The 17,979-nt window shown below is 44.9% G+C and overlaps 1 protein-coding gene across 1 annotated transcript in view; it reads left to right on the forward strand.

Moving 5' to 3' along the window:
- LOC138295990 (formin-2-like) overlaps window positions 1-17,979 on the forward strand; it is a 686,093-nt gene that overhangs the window by 581,152 nt on the left and 86,962 nt on the right. Inside the window, exon 15 of the mRNA XM_069234685.1 lies at window positions 15,152-15,203. Within this exon, the coding sequence (XP_069090786.1) occupies window positions 15,152-15,203 (52 nt within the window). The remainder of the gene's footprint in view (window positions 1-15,151; window positions 15,204-17,979) is intronic.

Genomic DNA, 17,979 nt, shown 5'->3' on the forward strand with positions numbered 1-17,979 from the left:
TTAGACTAATGTGCTCTCCGTCTGGCGGAGTTCTCTCCGCCCCACGCCCAGCCCCGATTCTGCGGCTGTGATGCCCAATCCTACGGTGTGGGTCAATGATGGTGGTCTCTCAATTTATCCAGGTGCCGTCCTGCACGCATAAGCGCTGCGATGCCAGTTGCCCCCACACGACTGACCAGTTTGAAACACTCCGGCTAATCAGCATGCCTTTCTTTTTATGGGCTTGGGCCTCCCGTGGGCAGCTGGTCATGCCCTCGGGAGGCATTTATTGCAGGCCCCAAACTGGTCGGCTGTGCTAACTGACCTGTGACCCATCCCCTCATAGGTCGTTGAAAGACCATCTCCCCTTCCCGCTGTTCCTGATTTGACCCATGGTCCCCCCCATCCTTCCCTGTGACGTAAGCAAGAGGAGACTTTACTAGGATACAAACGGCCTCAGTGTATTAAATTGTACATCACAAACCTTAACATCGCATTCTAGTCATCAAGTTCAATCCACACATAATGTTTTTCTGTGTCTTTCAGTTTACCTTGTGGATCGCTTACGTTGCTGGTAGCCAGTGTTCCAGCACAGCTTTTCCTAACAAGGGTCCTTGAGTTCTCTCTGCCATGCTGCATGTGGTTACCTGACCACAGGCAGCTCCTCCCTTTCTTCCTGCCCTACGGGAAACCTAGCTGCTCTAATGTACCAACTATGTTTAACAAGTACATATCCATGCCCACCTCCGTCAAGTGGATGCCATCTGATTCCTAGAACCCTGGCATCCTAAGGTTAATGAACCCGTGCCTCACAAAACCCCAGGAGTTGGCCATACATAGCTTGGCCCTGGATATGTTCAGCTTCCTCCTGGATCTTTCCTCCTCAGGGTGATCCTTTGCCCCCCTCCAGTCTGGTCTCGCTATTATCTTCAACCACAAAATGTCAGGGAGGTGTAACAGTCACGCCACCACTGTGAGACCCAACACCATCACTCCCAACAAGTCCCTCCTGCCCCAGTAATTTAGATCATTCCCCCATGTGGATTACCAAGGCGTCCGGACTGCCTTACCGCAGCATGGCATTCTGCAAGGAGGGAAGGAGCTGGGCCCATTTCATCCCAGACCTGCCCAGACAAGACAATGCTATGCCCGCAACCCCACTCCACAGTAGTTCTTTCATGCTGTGCACTGTTGTGCCTGCGAGAGGTAGGAGAGGCTCACAATCCATATTCTGTGTGCATCACTGGAGGGGTGCCTGCCATAAGGCAAGAGAACAAAGGGAGGTGGGGGTAGGTTAGGACTTAGCGACCCACCAGTCGTATGTAACCCTTAAATGTGCCCGACACCCAGGGGCCCACTCCTTTATATCTGATCCCCACTTAATCCTCTCACCCCTGCTGTCATGGCCCTGCCTATGCGGAATGAGTGTGATCTGAACCCGTTGGGAGGAGCCAGCTTTGGTGATGCCCATTTTTAGTACTGTTATGCATGCAGGATATGGGCAGAGGGTGTCCTGGTCCAGGCAGTAAAGGGAAGAATACTTCCCTTAACTCCGTTGGTCCTTCTTTGACCTGCGCAGATGGATTGTCAAATAATCGTCCCCCATAAGCACATCTGGCTGTTGGAGGCATGCTACCCTGGAGTTTGACCTGGAGGGTGCAACAAGCTCAGTGACGCGATAGGCCCTGAAGAACGCCAGTGTGAAAGTTGTCTTGAATAGCATGTTCTCATGTTTTGTGCTGCATACCTTTGACAGAGCTGCTATTAGTTGCTCCAACATGGAGAATTCAGTGGGTAGGCGCCGGTCCTGTTGCCTAGGTTGTAGTCTAGCCCATGCTTTCATGGCCACCCTACAGTAGGACAGTTTTGCATAGTATGCGACCACGCTGAGGTGAGCCTTCACTCATGCCCTGCTTCTGCCCCTGTGAACCTTTGTTTATTCTCCGTAGTGACCTCGCCCTGCCCCTTCGAGACAGTGACTTCCTGGAAAGTACCCCAGCATTTACTTTATCTTGCTGCTGTCTTGGGGGCTAACGCGTTTGCCACTGACATGGTCAGGTGCAGTCCAGTAGTCCCACTGCTGTCCAGGTACCAGTGTTATGCATGGGTCAGCGGTAGGAGCCATCTCCGTGTACCTCTACCATTGTAAACAAGATAGTGCATCAGCCACTGAGTTTTCGCAACCAGAAGTATCTATCTCCTACTGCAATGTTGTCCCTTGGTTGACAGCCTGTTAGGTGGCACAAAAGACGCACTACCAGTGGGCATTGGGCTGTCCTGAGATTTCGCACTTGCGACACTGCATGATTGTCAGACCATAATGTGATCTACTTGTTTGTGAGTCTGTTCCCCCACTCCCTCACCAACTCAAATGGTGAAAGCAACTACTGTGGGAAAGAGTTGCAACACCGTGATGTTATTGGTGACCCCGCCCACATGCCATGAGACAGGCCAGCGGGCTGCGGTCAGTGCTGATCCCAGGACTGCCCGACACCCCCACCGCGTCCATGAAAAATTGGAGTTTCGTTGCGGAAACCCAGGGTTCCTTTCAAATTAGAGTTCCATTGAAGCTACCCAGGAAGCCCAGCCACTGCTCCAGGTCCTCCGTGACCCTTTGCGTGAGGCGTACCCTGAGGTGCTTCTCCTTGAGACTCTTGCTCAGCCATGCCAAACAGCTTGCAAAAGGCCTGGCTTCTGGGATTACATTATTCGTGAAGTTGAGCCCTCCCTGAGCTGTTGGATTTTGCCTAGCATCACCTTCTTCTTTGTGAGCATGGCCTCGATGTCCCATTGTATCTCTTCTACCTTGGTTTTGGGGGGCCTGCACACTACTACTAAGGTGTCTACCTCAATGCCCAGAAAGGATAAGTATGTGTGTGGGCCCTCAGTCTTTTCCACCACCAATGGCACCCATGTTTCCTCCGCATCTTACAAGCCTCCCTCAGCTCTTCACACTCACTGGTACCTTCCCTGCCGACAAATAGGAAATCATCCAGATAATGTGTGCCCTCCCCCCCCAGGGCACCTTCTTACCAGCTCCTATTCCAGGAAGAAACTAAACACCTCAAAGTACGTGCAAGATATGGCACAGCCCATTGGGAGGCATTTGTCATAATAGAAGTAGCCGTCCAGGTGAAACCCCAACAGATGATAGCTTTGTGGGTGCAACGGTAGGAGGCAAAAAGTGGATTTTACATAAGTCTTTGCAAACCATGTACCCTTTCCTAATGCTTTAATCTGATCCACCCCGTCATCCACTGTGGTATAGGACACCCACACACCTGCCTGGGTGAAGTCCATCATTCACCGAATCTCCCTGGGGGGGGTATGACAGATGGTGAATTAGTCTGAATTTTCCTTTCTTGTTTTTTTAGGAACCACACCCAAGTGGCATAATGCAAAGTTTTGGAGGGGAGAATGGACCGGCCACCCTTGCCAAGAACAGTTTGTTTGCTATTTTCTGCCTAGCCACTGTTAGGTTTAACTTCACTGATTTCAGTTTATTGAATGCAAAGTGACCCTGGGGGCCCTTGTATGTAATGAAGAATCCTAATGAAAAGCCTTCAGCCGGTAGCTGTCCCTCCTTTTTTGTGTATCCCCTGAGTAAGTGCAGCAACTGAGCTATCTAGATGTGGTGGGAAGAGATGTAGGGTTTCCAGGGGACCCCCTCCCCTGGCTTCCCGCTCACACAATCTACTTCCTGTTGCTTTGTCTTTCTCATCACCAGTTTCTATACTTGACTTCTGAGTGGGTCCCTTAACAGTTGCTGCTGTTATGTTTAAACTTCCACTTTCGTATTTCTGGCAGACTGTTGAGCGGGGCTTGCCCTGCTTACTCCCTGGCTGGTTTCTCACCCTGGTGCCATGTGTGAACCCCTCATGTTTGCTCTTCCCCCTGCAGGGGTAAAAAGTATGCTCCTGTATGCTCACGCCCTCTATAGCTGCCACAGTGAGATTAATAGAACCCTCTGTCTTGCTGCTCCCACTCAATGCTAGGCCACGTCTACATTTTACCAAGGAATCCTTCATCATAATGTAGACATTCTTCACCTTGGTATTTCAACTGAGCTGCATGCACCCTCTGTTCATGAAGAAATAGCCTCTCAGGATAAGTGAAATGCTCATAGCCAGTTTTCTATAGACCTCTCCAGTCTTGGCCGGCACCTCTCCCTTGTATCCTCGTCTTTTATTCATGCATGGGCTGGTCCACTTCCGCCTCCTGTACCTCGAGGAGGGAGAAAATATCTAAAAATTATATTTTCAATATCCTTTCTTTAACCACCAGTGGAATCTGGCTAGCAAGGCCCGTGACTCTGCCCATTATGGGTGAGTCACCCAGGGATATTCACTTCCCTAAACCACGCCCCTAGGCTGCACTTCGTACCCAGGCCTCCGGTGGGTCCCTTACTCTGGGAGGGGGGGTCCCAGGGACCACCATCTGCCCATACTTTGTGCCATTTTTCTTCTTTGTCCTGCTTGTCCAGGGGGGTCTGTACCTTTTTGCCATTTTCATTTATCACCCCCGATTCTGTTCCCTTTTGCTTGCCTGCATCAGAGGCCTGCTCATTGGCATGCCCCCCCGACCCATTGCCTGGCCTTGCCATTGAACCATACCTGGCCTGCAGAACTGTGTACAGCCTAGGGAATGTAGGTCCAGGGCCTGGCCAAGCCCACCACTGGCTGCCTGTGGGTGTGGGGGGTGATGGGCACAATTCTGTGCCACCTGCCCGAGGGCCTGGTTGGCCCTGGTGACTGTTACTGATGCAATCCAGCCCAGGAGGGTGCTGCTGGGTGTTGTTCATTATCCCCACTTGTGTGCCAAAATTGGCTGTGCTCCCCTTGGCCACCCCTACGCTGCACTGTGTGCGAGCTTCATGCTGCGCTAGTTGCTCACCCTCCTGTTCTGTCCAGTGATCCCAAGCTGCTTCTGTGGTCACTGCCGTACTAGCACCAGGTGGCCAGCTCTGCTTCCCAGTCATCATCACTGCACCCCTTGCTTGGCCGTTCACTTTCCAGAGGGATAGGTGGGTCGCTCCCTTGTCCCAGGGCACCCCGAGGTGAAGGTGTGGGCCTTCGTTGTGCATGTTGCACCTTGGGGGCCTGGTCCACTGTCCACTTGACGGGGGTGCCATTCTGGCTGTAGCCACCCTGTGCCTCAAGCCCGTGGAGGGGGCACCGTTCTTCTTGCCTAGAACTGACTGCTTCTCTGCACCTGTAGTGAATCCTAGTTCGTTTTAATGGGATAACAGGAGTTAGCGTAGCCTCTGGCTTGCAGACTCGTGCCCCCGTCCTACCTAGTGACTTTTAACCTACTTAGCTTGCTCTGTCTTAGCCCATTTCATTATTTAATTCTTCTACGGTGGCTGCCTTGTTTATAATTAGGCCACTTGTTATGAGTTATATTATCAGTGTCACCGTGGCAAGGCGTCAGGATCAAGCAGCAAAGACAAACAGTAGGTGTTCACACTTAGGGATTTTCCCTCTCTATACTTTCGAGGGATTGTTTCTATTAATTGCCGTCCCAAGCATGACTGTTATCTATTGTTTGGGAACACACCTACGTCAGGGGTCCTTGTAGATCTGTATACATATATCACACTTTAGACAGATAATCAGAGGGATTCCGACCAGAGAGCATCGCTGATATCGATGCTGCAGTCATCTTGACGCTGACCCAGTCTTCGTGTCCCTGCGGAGCCTGAGATAGAGACCTCATTCTAAGGTAACGAGGGTTGGGGGCTCCTCTCATGGACCTGGCATTGGCAGATTAGGTTTAACAAACACAGCCTTCCTTTAGGTAGGAGGTTAGGCCTTTCACATTAGTGTATTAGGGCATGCTTCATCTCATGTCTCTTCTATGCATTGCAAGATGGTGGGGGTCTTTGTAATAATGACTCTCGTCTTCACAATTCTGTTTCTTGCATTATTCATTATCCTAATCATTGCAGCCCATGCAACTTATTGCAAATTGCAGTTATGTTAAATAAAAACTATTGACACTTTATTGCATCTTTGTCATTGCCTGTGTTTGTATGAGACATGATATATCTGTGAGAAAGGGGTTATCGCCGTTTAACCACGACACTCCCTGAGATGTCTTATTCTTGAGTTCATGCGTAAAGGCTGTCACAAATCACCTTTTTACTATTGTGTTTCTGGTGAGGTGCTGCTAGTGAGCCGGTAAGGTTGGGACAACAGTTACGACTCCTTGTAGGAAAGGCGTAGTCGCCTACAAGCAAAAGTACTGTCATCCTTTAACCAGCAGTCTTGCCCAGAGCAAGAGTCCAAACTACGACACACCTTTACCTTGCCTTGTTCTTGGTCTCTAGGTGGGCCCTTTTGTTGCCCCTGTCTTGATGCTGTCTAGCCAGCAACTCTCTTGATTTCCTTAATAGTTTCTCAAGATCATCATCAGTCTCCGACTGCAAGTCGTCTCCACCGTGGCTTGTCCCTGTTTTCCACCAACTGCCCTCAAGACAGCTTTACAATCCTCCCTGTACTGGACAGGTGACTTCTTCATTCACTCTTTGCCTGATGGTTTGCTCCTGTGATCCATCATTTGATTTTGCCTGTTACTGGCAAGCACAGGCATGTGATGTGTCCTCACCACAGTGTCTATTTCATTTGAGCAATATCCAATCAACAGAGGATGTAGTTGTTCCCACACACTAGTTATTAGGCCTGTGACCTGTTGATCCGCATATTTTTTCCCCTGCTTATGTACATGAATGTGAAGCAAAAAGGAGAGAAAAATATAACGTTTAACCGTTAGATGTTTGTTTATGGATGGGTAGAACAAGCATTGGCAAAGTAATTTAGCTGTAAGGTTTAGCTACTGTTTTCTTACTCTTTCAAAATCTGTAACACGCATCACAGCCAGTACGTGTTGCCATTAATGTATAAAATGTGCCCACCATAGGGCAGGGTAACCACCTGGCATGGGTGCAAATTCAGGACGGTGAGTGTAAATATTTCAGGACAGAGGGTCAAAATTCAGGACATAATGTCAAAATTCAGGCCAAAAATTCACGACAAAAGAAATGTTTTACAGACATATCAGACGAGGTTGCACGATAGTATATAAGTATGTAAATAGCCAACCAGAGTAAGTACAAGCTAAAATACATTTTGTTTTAGGTTATATTAGGTTAAAAAGTAGTAAAGCACACCAAGTAAAATTTGACCACTGATGTAAACAACGCTTATCAGAGTATTTTGCACCCTTAATATGAATGCTAGTACATTGGTTCACAGACAGTAGCAATGTTAGTTTTAGTACTTGTTTTTGAAATTGTACTTTTTATCAGAACTAACAGACTTCTGAATTTTTGCATAATAGCCATTTTAAAATCAAAGCGTGGTTGCGAATTTCAAGATTTCAATGGAGTGCAGATTGAATAGTCTGAAGTGGGGGTATCACACATGATAAATGAGCAAATCAGTAGCTAAATGTTGTAAATTTATGATTTATTCATACCGGAAACAGCAGACAGTAAGAGAATAACAGAAGATTGATTAGCTCCTGTGGAATGCTTTACACATGGTCACTTGGAATACATAACGCTACTGGATTAACAATATGCTAGGTCTGTACACTAGAAAGAACAACATTGGTGATTGTATGCACACTTGAGCAGCTCTTAGTTGAGTGCATGCACTAGATTCATATTTTCAAAAAAATACCTCAACCAAAAAAAAACATCAGGAATTTGAATAAGCAGTGCCAGTAACGCCTTCCCTTTGTAAACAGAAAACTCAAGTTTTCTAATATTGTTTGTTTTGTTCTGTTTTTGACCTTACTGTTATGGTTTTGCTACTTCTATTTGTGGGACTACAGGCATCAAAATGTAATGGAGAACTGTGATGTGAATGAACTGTTCACATTGAAATAATGTGAGGTTTCTGCAAAAATATTATGAAGAATTTCTTGGGCACTTGAGGGGCGTAATAGGTATGTTTATTTTTTCCATATTGATGATCTCCGAAGCAGGAACACTACCACTGCACAGTTTAGCTTAGTTTTTAGGTTTCCACAGTATAATCTCCCTCTAGTATGAGGATGCTGTTAATGACACCAGAGCACTTCAAGGTATAAGGGGACTTTCGGAAGAGTGCTGTGCCTTCGGTTTACTAAGCAGGTTATGGTGTCTTGTGGCTTTGAGGGATAGATTGCTGGCAGTAAATTCCTGATGATATGAGAGGCAACAGTGAAGCTATTTGGGCTGCTGGAATAATTCATGATGCTTGTATGGCAAGTTCTCTGCTGTAGGGCATTGACTCTACCTCTGGGTGACATTTTTATTACTACTTGCGTGTGATATTTTTCTGGTTGCGACAATAATTACATTTGTTTCCAAGTGTCAGTGTCACTCGTGGACTAGGAAATATAACACTGCAACATGGAAATGTCACACACAAGCAGAATGGAAACTTGGCAGCCATGCATAAACTATTAAATATTCTCAGCCATTAGCTAAGGGGACATGATTGAACAGACTACAGTAGTGTCTACACACATAAAACAATTTAATATTCTCAGCCGTTTTTGCTTATACTCCATGAAACCTGTCTCTAAAACATGACTCTTAAAAAGCTAGAAGTATAATTTCTGTGTTAATGATAACTGAATCGTAACAATGTTTCTCCGTATTGTGTACAGAAGCTTTTAGTGCTAAGATCTGCTTTTGAGTGGAGTCTGCACAGCACAATAGCTCCCAACACAATGCTGAAACATTGTCATACTCCTTAAATGATAGAGAACAAGCACCTTAATGCATGCATAATAGCCACGTCCTGCCATTCTGACTGCCTAGATTATAATAAAGTGTGGTAAATTCAAGATTTCTTTCTACATGCTGTTGTATCTATCCCAGCTTACCACCTTGGGATCTAAGGCTAACAACCCTTCCTATATGGGACTGGGCTGTGATAAAGCTTTTACTAGTGAGTGCATCCAAAACTCCTCTAAACTCAAAATTACATTTTTGTAACCCCTTCAACCACTGCCAAGGCCCACAATTGAAATGTCTTCATCCATTCATGTAGCGGTAGGGGTGTAGCTTCAGGGCAAGTGTTTGGGGTTTTACACCCCCTTAAAAAAGGTTTTCTGATAAATAATTGGGTACAGGTGCTTTCAGTTGGGTATAGTAAGATGACTGGCCAGGAATGTTTACATACACACACAAACACACACACTTTCTATTGAAAGTCCTCCGAACTGTTGGTTATTTGACAAAATATTCTGTTTTCTTTTTCAGTACTCCTACCAATTCCTATTTCTCTCCCTTTCCTCTGTCTCTTAGGTCCCTCTCATGCACCCTGCTTTTCAACGTACCTTAAAGTTATATGCCAGCCTAATTGTTGGAAAATTTGAAGCTCACAACCTCCCAGTCTTACTTACCAAGCTAAGCCCCTGAGTAGAGGACTTCATTTAAGGAAATGTTTGTTATATTGGCTGAGAATATTAAATAGATTAAATTAATGTATTTATTTAATTTGATGTTGCTGTAGTCTTTTCAGCCGAAGGGACTACAGTAGTGTCTGAACAAGTTAAACAAACCTGCAAGGACTCGAGGCAAGCAAGCAGAGCCGGCCTTAGCACTGGTGGTGCCCTGTGCAACAATGTTTATTGGCGCCCCCCAACTAGCACCTCCACAATGGACTCCCTCACTACCACCCTTTAACAGTGCCCCTCAAGTCTCCCTTGCCATTCTTTCTCAGATGCATTTAATTCGTTCTATAGCCTCACTCATACAAGTGTAGTGTCAGAGCACTTTACATTACACCTAGATTACACAGAAACAATCAGTCATAGATGTGTAAATCATTGTAAAAGGAACGTTACATAAGGCAGAGGACTACAAGGTGTAGAAGTCACGTCATCCATACTGGTAGGCTGTATACTTTGAGTGCTTGGTCTCGAGAAGCACAAACTCGGAATATAAAATGTAACACCAAGACAGGGGGTTTAATATTAAGAATTGATTTCTATACAAATGAACCCTTTTTGCAACATTCGGCTAGTGAAAAGCTGAGGAGAAAATCATGACGCTCTAACCTATACCTTGTAGTTTGCATGAATCTTTCTAATTACAGTTACTAGCTCACTGTGATATATATGAGGATTTTAACTTATAAACTGCAAGCAACAAAATGACCGCTCTGACAAAAGTAGTAACCTGCTAACCTATTTGCATTATATGACCTTTGTAGAAGAGCACACGTTCTTTGCAGCAGCCATATTAAACCTCTGCGCTACCTTAACACTTCCACTAGAGAAAACTCCGAACTCTCCAAGCGAAACATTAATCACCGGAGTTATCTTGACATATTTATAATTGCCTGAAAAATGCTGGACGCAAGGAATACCCAGGTGCTTTTAAAACCATAATATATGTGCAAAAATGGCACCCCCACCTCAGCACCTGGTGCGGTGAGATTGAGAGATGGAGCGAGGGAGAGACAATGACAGAGCAAAAGAAGGAGTACACCGGGGAAAAGATAGAGAACACATCAACAAACTTCAGGAAAATGGAAATGCATATGCAAAAATAACAAACACCAATGCACTTTGTTTGAACTAATCCTTCCTTCAGAAAGCTGATTAAAGGGGGAAAATGGTGCCTCTAGCTGAGTCGGTCAGAGGCCCGGTTCTTCCGGGGGTGAGAGTGAATGTAGGCACAGTACTTCACTCTCCCAAATGTGCAGAATGCTGAAAACATGCCTAAAGCATGCTTTGCACTTCACCTATCTCAAGGTTGAGTAACCTAAAACAGTTTCCCTTCGCCTTGAAGCACCAGGGTCATTGAGCATAGTCCTGCAGTGTAGCAGCAAGCACTAGAATTGCCTGGTGGTTTTCAAGCAGATCTTTGTTAGCTTTATAGGCTTTTCACACAAAGCCCTGCTGACCCTTGGAGGGTGAAACACGCCACATCATTGGCTGTCACCCACAATCGTTAAAATTATAGACAAACCTGTTATGTCTTATAAATCTGTCATTGTATTTTATGATTGTCAGGGATGGAATGTGGTGCTCGAGGCTCTGGAGCGACATTCCAGAGAGTCAGTTGTCTGCTGGCTCTCTGGAAGCTGGTCGTGAGGTACGCTGTGCTTACACTTATGCCCAGTAAAGTTTAAAACTACTGCGGGTTTGATCTCTTTCATTTTGGGGACACAACATAATTGGCAACAGAAGAAGGGATTTGTGTCCTCTAACTCATCGGAATGTTTTTGGGCTGGCAGCCCTCAAATATTACAACCGTCATATTAGGGAATAGAAATTCCTTTCACAGGTTACGTGATTCAATGTGAGGACTCATTTTAATACTGGGAAAGTAAAAGTGATTTCTCTGTACTGATACCTGTTGGGAGTTGCTGCTGACTTAGGCCGCTCCCGCATGCTCGCACCTCAGTTTATTCTGGCACAGTTGTTGGAACGAGTCTGCTCCCTTCACGCCACCACTATTATTGTTTTTTAAGGAGCACTTCTACGTGCCTCATTCCATCTCCGTCACCGGCAGTGTGTGGGGAACAGGAGTGAAGGAACAAGCGTTCTGTGAGCAAGCCGCTTTCACCAAGCCTCATTCAAGAGCGTCTGTCTCAGCAGAACATCTGACGTGGTATTAAAGGCGTGGCTAATGCGGATCTCAAAGGTGAGGGTGAGAGATTTTATGTGCTCACCTTAGTCGAAAAGAGAAGGCACTCACCCCTGATTGAACTCATTGGTAGTGAAATGCATTAATCTGGTTAAATTTACTCAGTGATGTGCACACCTTACGAACTGAAAGAATAATTTCTATTACTCATCACAATGGTCTCTCCCATAGTAGTAGTGGCCATAAAAAAGTCATATGAGATGAGACTTTGCGTCGATTTGAGATCATTAAATAATAACATACACGTAGACTGCTTTCCTCTACCAAGGATCCAGGACATGCTTGCTCAATTATGTGGTATGAACATTTTTTCCTCTATTGACATTAAAACTGTGTACAGTCAGGTCGAACTTAGTCAGGAGTCCAGGGATCTAATTGCATTCAACATGCCTTTTGGGCATATAGGTTTCCTAGAATGACGTTCGGTTTGGTGTCAGCAGCATCCATTTTTTAGAAAGTAGTCCAACAGTTATTGGGGAAGAAAAGGAGGTATTTACATATCAAGACAACATTTTCATAGTTTCCAATTCAGTACAGTCACTTGAGCAAACTTGACAGAGTGTTGGGCATATTGGAGAATCATGGCATGACTGTAAAATTAGAGAAGTGTCAGTTCTTAGTGCAGGAGATTAAATATCTTGGGCACAAACTGTCCTCACCAGGGATAGAACCCAAGAATGATCTTTTAATGGCCATTTGTGATTGTACTCAACCTTCTGACAAGGACCAATTGTGGTGTTATCTAGGAATATGCGAGTATTAATCTCATTTTGTAAAAAAAATTCCTTTACAAAGTATACCTCTTAGTGAGTTGATGAGTAAGAATTCCAAATTTGTAAGGGGGCAAGAAAAAGAAAGAGCATACACAACATTAAAAAATGTGATCTTGCAGGCACCAGCAAGTGATGTCTGTTGTGACAGTAGGTGTTAGCAATTCAGGGATTGGAGCTGTATTCACTCAGTTGCAAAAAGGGGTACAGACTATTGTAGCCTTTGCTTCAAGAAGACTTGTAGAGGCGAAGAAAAACTACAGTACCATTGAAAAAGGAACGTTTGCCTGTGTGTGGGGTGTTCATCATTCAAGGTACCTATGGGGTAGAGAATTTGTGGTGGTCACTGACCATAAGCCATTGGTATTCTCGTGGAATGAGAAGGGAATTGAAAATGCTAGTCCAAGGTTAATTAGATTACTATCTAAGCTGCCCACATTTAATTTCAGAATGAAACACATGCAAAGGGGAACAAATTGCAGGGCGGATTTCTTATTGAGATGTGCATTGCAGGAGGAGGTTGGTGAGACTTGTGGGAGTGGAGAGGACAAAGAAATGGTAATCGGAATGATTGCTGGTGTCACAATAGCGCAGAACGCAATATCGCAAGAATGCTGGGAGAAAAGTATGGATAAAGGTTCATGTTTCAAGACACTCAAATTTATAATTTCATGATTGGCCTAGGAAAGGAGAAGTATCTGAAGAATGAAGGTCTTTCGACAAGGTGAAAGAAGAGTTAAGCGTAGAGGGAAACTTGGTGTTAAGAGGAACCAAGCTGATTCTTTGGAGTAATTTCAAAAGTAGATTGTTTAGATTGGAACACCAGGATCATATTGGCATGACTGGAACTAAGAAAAGACTGAGACTTCACTATTGGCAGCCAGGGAAGGATAATGATGTGGAAGTGGTGGTGGGTAATTGCGATGACTGTACACAGTCTAAATCAGCACGACTGCCACACCATTAAGTCCTCAATTTTCCTGAAAGTCAATGGGAGAAAATTGGTATGGATTTCATTGGACCCATTGGGGGAGTTAGTGACAGTCAGAGGGTTTTTTTTAGTAGTTGTTGACTACCATGCAAAATGGGTGGGTTACAAATTTATGAGAGCCAAAGACCAGTAGTGTAATCACATTTTTACAGGATTTATTTCTTTCAGAAGGGGTTCCTAAATTTCTGGTCACAGATAACACTGTTCACTTTGTATTGCATCAAATGGTAGAATTTCTGGGAAAGTGGGGACTTATGCACTTGACTACAGCACAGTATAGTCCCCAAGGAAATGGCATGGTAGAGAGGGTGAATTGCCTGCTTAAAGATACTATTCAATTGGATATTACTACAGGAAGGAGAGTTCAACAAGCAGTGGCGGACAGGATCTAGTGATACCACAATACTCCTCACTCCACAAAAGGAGTCACTCCGTTTACACTTTTGAGGGGAAGACACTCATGTAATGAGTTGCCTACCACTTGGGTGTTGGAGGAATCGGATCCTGACAAGTCAGTTCACAGTTTAGGGTCCATCAAAGCTAGAGTGGAAAGTTCACAAAACAAAGCAAAAAAGAGGTGTGCTGAACTTAATAGTGAAAGATGTGGATTTCAGTGTGGGAATATGTCAGTATTCGAAGACCCTTTAAAAAGAAGGGTTCTAACTTTTTTCCTTAAACGAGTGGTGCATGTGACCAAGCACTGTCGTAGTAGAAGGTGGAAAGTGGTGGAGTAAAAGGAGAGTTGCAAAATTGCAGGGGTACGAGGAGATGGATTCTGAACAAGTAAATAATGAGAGAAGTTCAAAGTCCAATAGTAGTGGATTCAAGGAGGCACCTGCTAATGTTAAAGGTGCATCTCATTTAGCCTACCCTGAAATAGGTACTGGAAATTGGGATGTTTCCAGTGGAAGGGAGCACATCAATTTCAGGAGACATGATTGTATGGCAGGAGAGAACAAAGAACAAGAGGGGCTATGTAGGTCTAAAAGAATGGTGCATAAACCGAAACACGTACATGATTTTGATTTATTGTATTAACAATCCAGTACCAATGTATTTGTTACTTTCTATTAGGTTTTTGTTTATTTTGTTTTTGTTAAGGGGGGGGATGTGTTATGTATTATCTATCATTGTATTCTGTGGTTGTCAGGGATGGAATGTGGTGCTCGAGGCCCTGGAGCGACATTCCAGAGAATGTCAGTTGTCTGCTGGCACTCTGGAAGCTGGTCGTAGAGGAACGCCGTGCTTACCCGTATGCCCAATAAATTGTTAAAATGCTGTGGCTTCGATCTCCTTCATTTTGGGGACCCAACAAAGCTGCCCCCATTAAAGAAAGTATAGCGGACATGAGGTTAAAATTACGGTCTCCGTGAAAACTACGGACGGATAGTCACCATACCATTGGGTAAGTGTATGCCACAAACACATTTTGGAGGGTGGTAGGTGGCATTTGAAGCCTTTCAAGCCTGTCATATGCTGAGAGTATGTAGTACTGAACTAAGACCTTACATTCAACAAAATTCAGGCTGCGCTATGGGTTCTGAAATTGAAACTAAAAAATCATTTTAAAACATAAACCTAATGGACTGTCAATCATGAATGCTTGAACTTCGTATTGGTGTGACCCTATTCCAAAGCATGTCATGTGGTAGAAAGCATGATATAGTAAAAAAAGATCCATTGTTCTATTTGTACTGGATACTATGTTTGGAGACGGTGTAGCTTTCATACTAAAAACACGTCCTTTGTTTTGTGCAGCAAAAATTGAACAAGAAGCGGAAGAAAAGTTTTTGGCAGAGGTACATACAAGGTAAGACCACTCTCTGAAACCAGGTGTGTATTTCATAGGACTTGTTTTGCCACTTTTCGTTGCCAGTCTCCCTAACATAAAAATAATAGGGTGCTCAATATTTGTGTTCACTCTGTCTACCTGAAATATAATTTTTTCTTCTCAAGGGGAGACATTAGCTTTACTTTTTTACACAGTCCATGTCTGCCAGCCTTACTTCGTGGGGTGTAAACATAACCCCTGTCAGTTCCTTGGGAGCCCATGAATGCCATCTACATAAATCAGCAGAATACAAGGATTCCCCTTCAAAAATACAGGCATACCTTGCATACCCCACTTGAAGGTCAATTCGCCTTAGCTGCCAGTGAGCAGCATATTCTGGCTAATTTTAATCCATTCTTTATTACAATAATAATGAATAGTCAAATATTATTCACTATTACTGTAATACAAATTTGACCGAAAACAAGAAAAGTGGAGCCACAGCCGATGTCAGTAACGGCACTGAATTTACTACCTCTGAGGCCAGGGGTCGCAAAGTCTTTGCTGGGGATTGCAAGGAGCAGGCCAGGGGACGCAGTTGCGACCCATAAAAGACGTTCATGCTGTCCCATGAGCTTTGTTTTTGGTTGTGTGCTTTCAATTGAACTTTAACCCCTTCGCTGCCAGGCCTTTTCCCCCTCCTGTGCCAGGCCTTTTTTGGGCTATTTGGGGCAGTTCGCGCTTAGGCCCTCATAACTTTTTGTCGGCATAAGGTAGCCAAGCCAAATTTGCGTCCTTTTTTTCCAACATCCTAGGGATTCTAGAGTGGGTTCCCCTGAAGGAAGCCAAGAAATTAGCCAAAATACAGTGAAAATTACGTTTTTTTCAAAACAATGGGAAAAAGTGGCTGCAGAAGAAGGCTTGTGGTTTGTCCCCTGAAAATGGCATCAACAAAGGGTTTGCGGTGCTAAAATCACCAGCTTTCAGGAACAGGCAGACTTGAATCAGAAAACACAAATTGTCAACACAAATTTGGCATTTTACTGGGACATACCCCATTTTTACGATTTTTTTTGTGCTTTCAGCCTCCTTCAAGTCAGTGACAGAAATGGGCGTGAAACCAATGCTGTATCCCAGAAACCTAAACCTTTCTGAAAAGTAGACAAAATTCTGAATTCTGCAAGGGGTAATATGTGTAGATCCTACAAGGGTTTCTTACAGAAAATAACAACTGAAAAAATATATATATATTGAAATTGAGGTAAAAAAAACAGCAATTTTTCTCTACGTTTTACTCTCTAACTTTTTCCTGCAATGTCAGATTTTTGAAAGCAATATACTGTTACGTCTGCTGGACTCTTCTGGTTGCGGGGATATATAGGGCTTGTAGGTTCATGAAGAACCCTAGGTACCCAGAGCCAATAAATGAGCTGCACCCTGCAGTGGGTTTTCATTCTATACCGGGTATACAGCAATTCATTTGCTGAAATATAAAGAGTGAAAAATATCTATCAAGAAAACCTTTGTATTTCCAAAATGGGCACAAGATAAGGTGTTGAGGAGCAGTGGTTATTTGCACATCTCTGAATTCCGGGGTGACCATACTAGCATGTGAATTACAGGGCATTTCTCAAATAGACGTCTTTTTTTTACACACACTTATATTTGGAAGGAAAAGTTGTAGAGAAAGACAAGGGGCAATAAAACTTGTTTTGCTATTCTATGTTCCCCCAAGTCTCCCGATAAAAATGGTACCTCACTTGTGTGGGTAGGCCTAGCGCCCACAAAAGGAAATGGCCCAAAACACAACGTGGAGACACCACATTTTTTTCACAGAAAACAGAGGTGTTTTTTGCAAAGTGCCTACCTGTGGATTTTGGCCTGTACCTCAGCCGGCCCCAGGGGGGGCAGAAATGGCCTAAAATAAGTTTGCCCCCCACCCCCTAATCCCAAACCCCCCGGTAGCGACCCTTGCCTACGGGGTCGCTCCCCTTGCGTGACATTGGCGCAAAAAAAAAAATCCCTGGTGCCTAGTGGTTTCTGCCCCCTTGGGGGCATATTGACCTAAAATCGGCTGATCTGCCCCGAAGGGGGGCAGAAATGGTCTAAATACAATTTGCCCCCCAGTGGAGCGACCCTTGCCTAATGGGTCACTCCCCATCTCTCTAAAACAAAAAAAAACAAAAAAATTTTTTTTGCCCTGGCGCCTAGAGGTTTCTGCCCCCCCTGGGGGAAGATCGGCCTAATAACAATAGTCCGATCTGCCCCCAGGGGGGTAGAAATGGCCTAAAATAAATTTGCCCCTCTTCACCCCCCAACCCCCTCCCCTGGGAGTGACCCTTGCCTACGGGGTCGCTCCCCTTGCGTGACATTGGCACAAAACTCCCCAGTGCCTAGTGGTTTCTGCCCCCTTGGGGGCAGATTGACCTAAAATCGGCCGATCTGCCCCCAAGGGGGCAGAAATGGTGTAAATACAATTTGCCCCCCAGGGGAGCGACCCTTGCCTAATGGGTCGCTCTCTATCTCTAAAAAAAAAAAAAAAAAAAAAAAAAGAATTGCCTTCGCGCCTAGAGGATTCTGTCCTCCCCGGGGGCAGATCGGCCTAATAACAATAGGCCGATCTGCCCCCGGGGGGGGGCAGAAATGGCCTAAAATGAATTTGCCCCTGCCCCCCCTCCCCCCCAGAACGACCCTTGCCTACGGGGTTGCTCCCCGTGCGTGACATTGCCGCAAAAAAAAAAAAACGTTCCTAGTGGTTTCTGCCCCCTTGGGGGCAGATTGACATAAAATCGGCTGATGGGCAGAAATGGTCTAA

This window comes from Pleurodeles waltl, chromosome 5 (assembly GCF_031143425.1).
Source record: "Pleurodeles waltl isolate 20211129_DDA chromosome 5, aPleWal1.hap1.20221129, whole genome shotgun sequence".
In the NCBI taxonomy this organism is placed as follows: Eukaryota; Metazoa; Chordata; class Amphibia; order Caudata; family Salamandridae; genus Pleurodeles; species Pleurodeles waltl.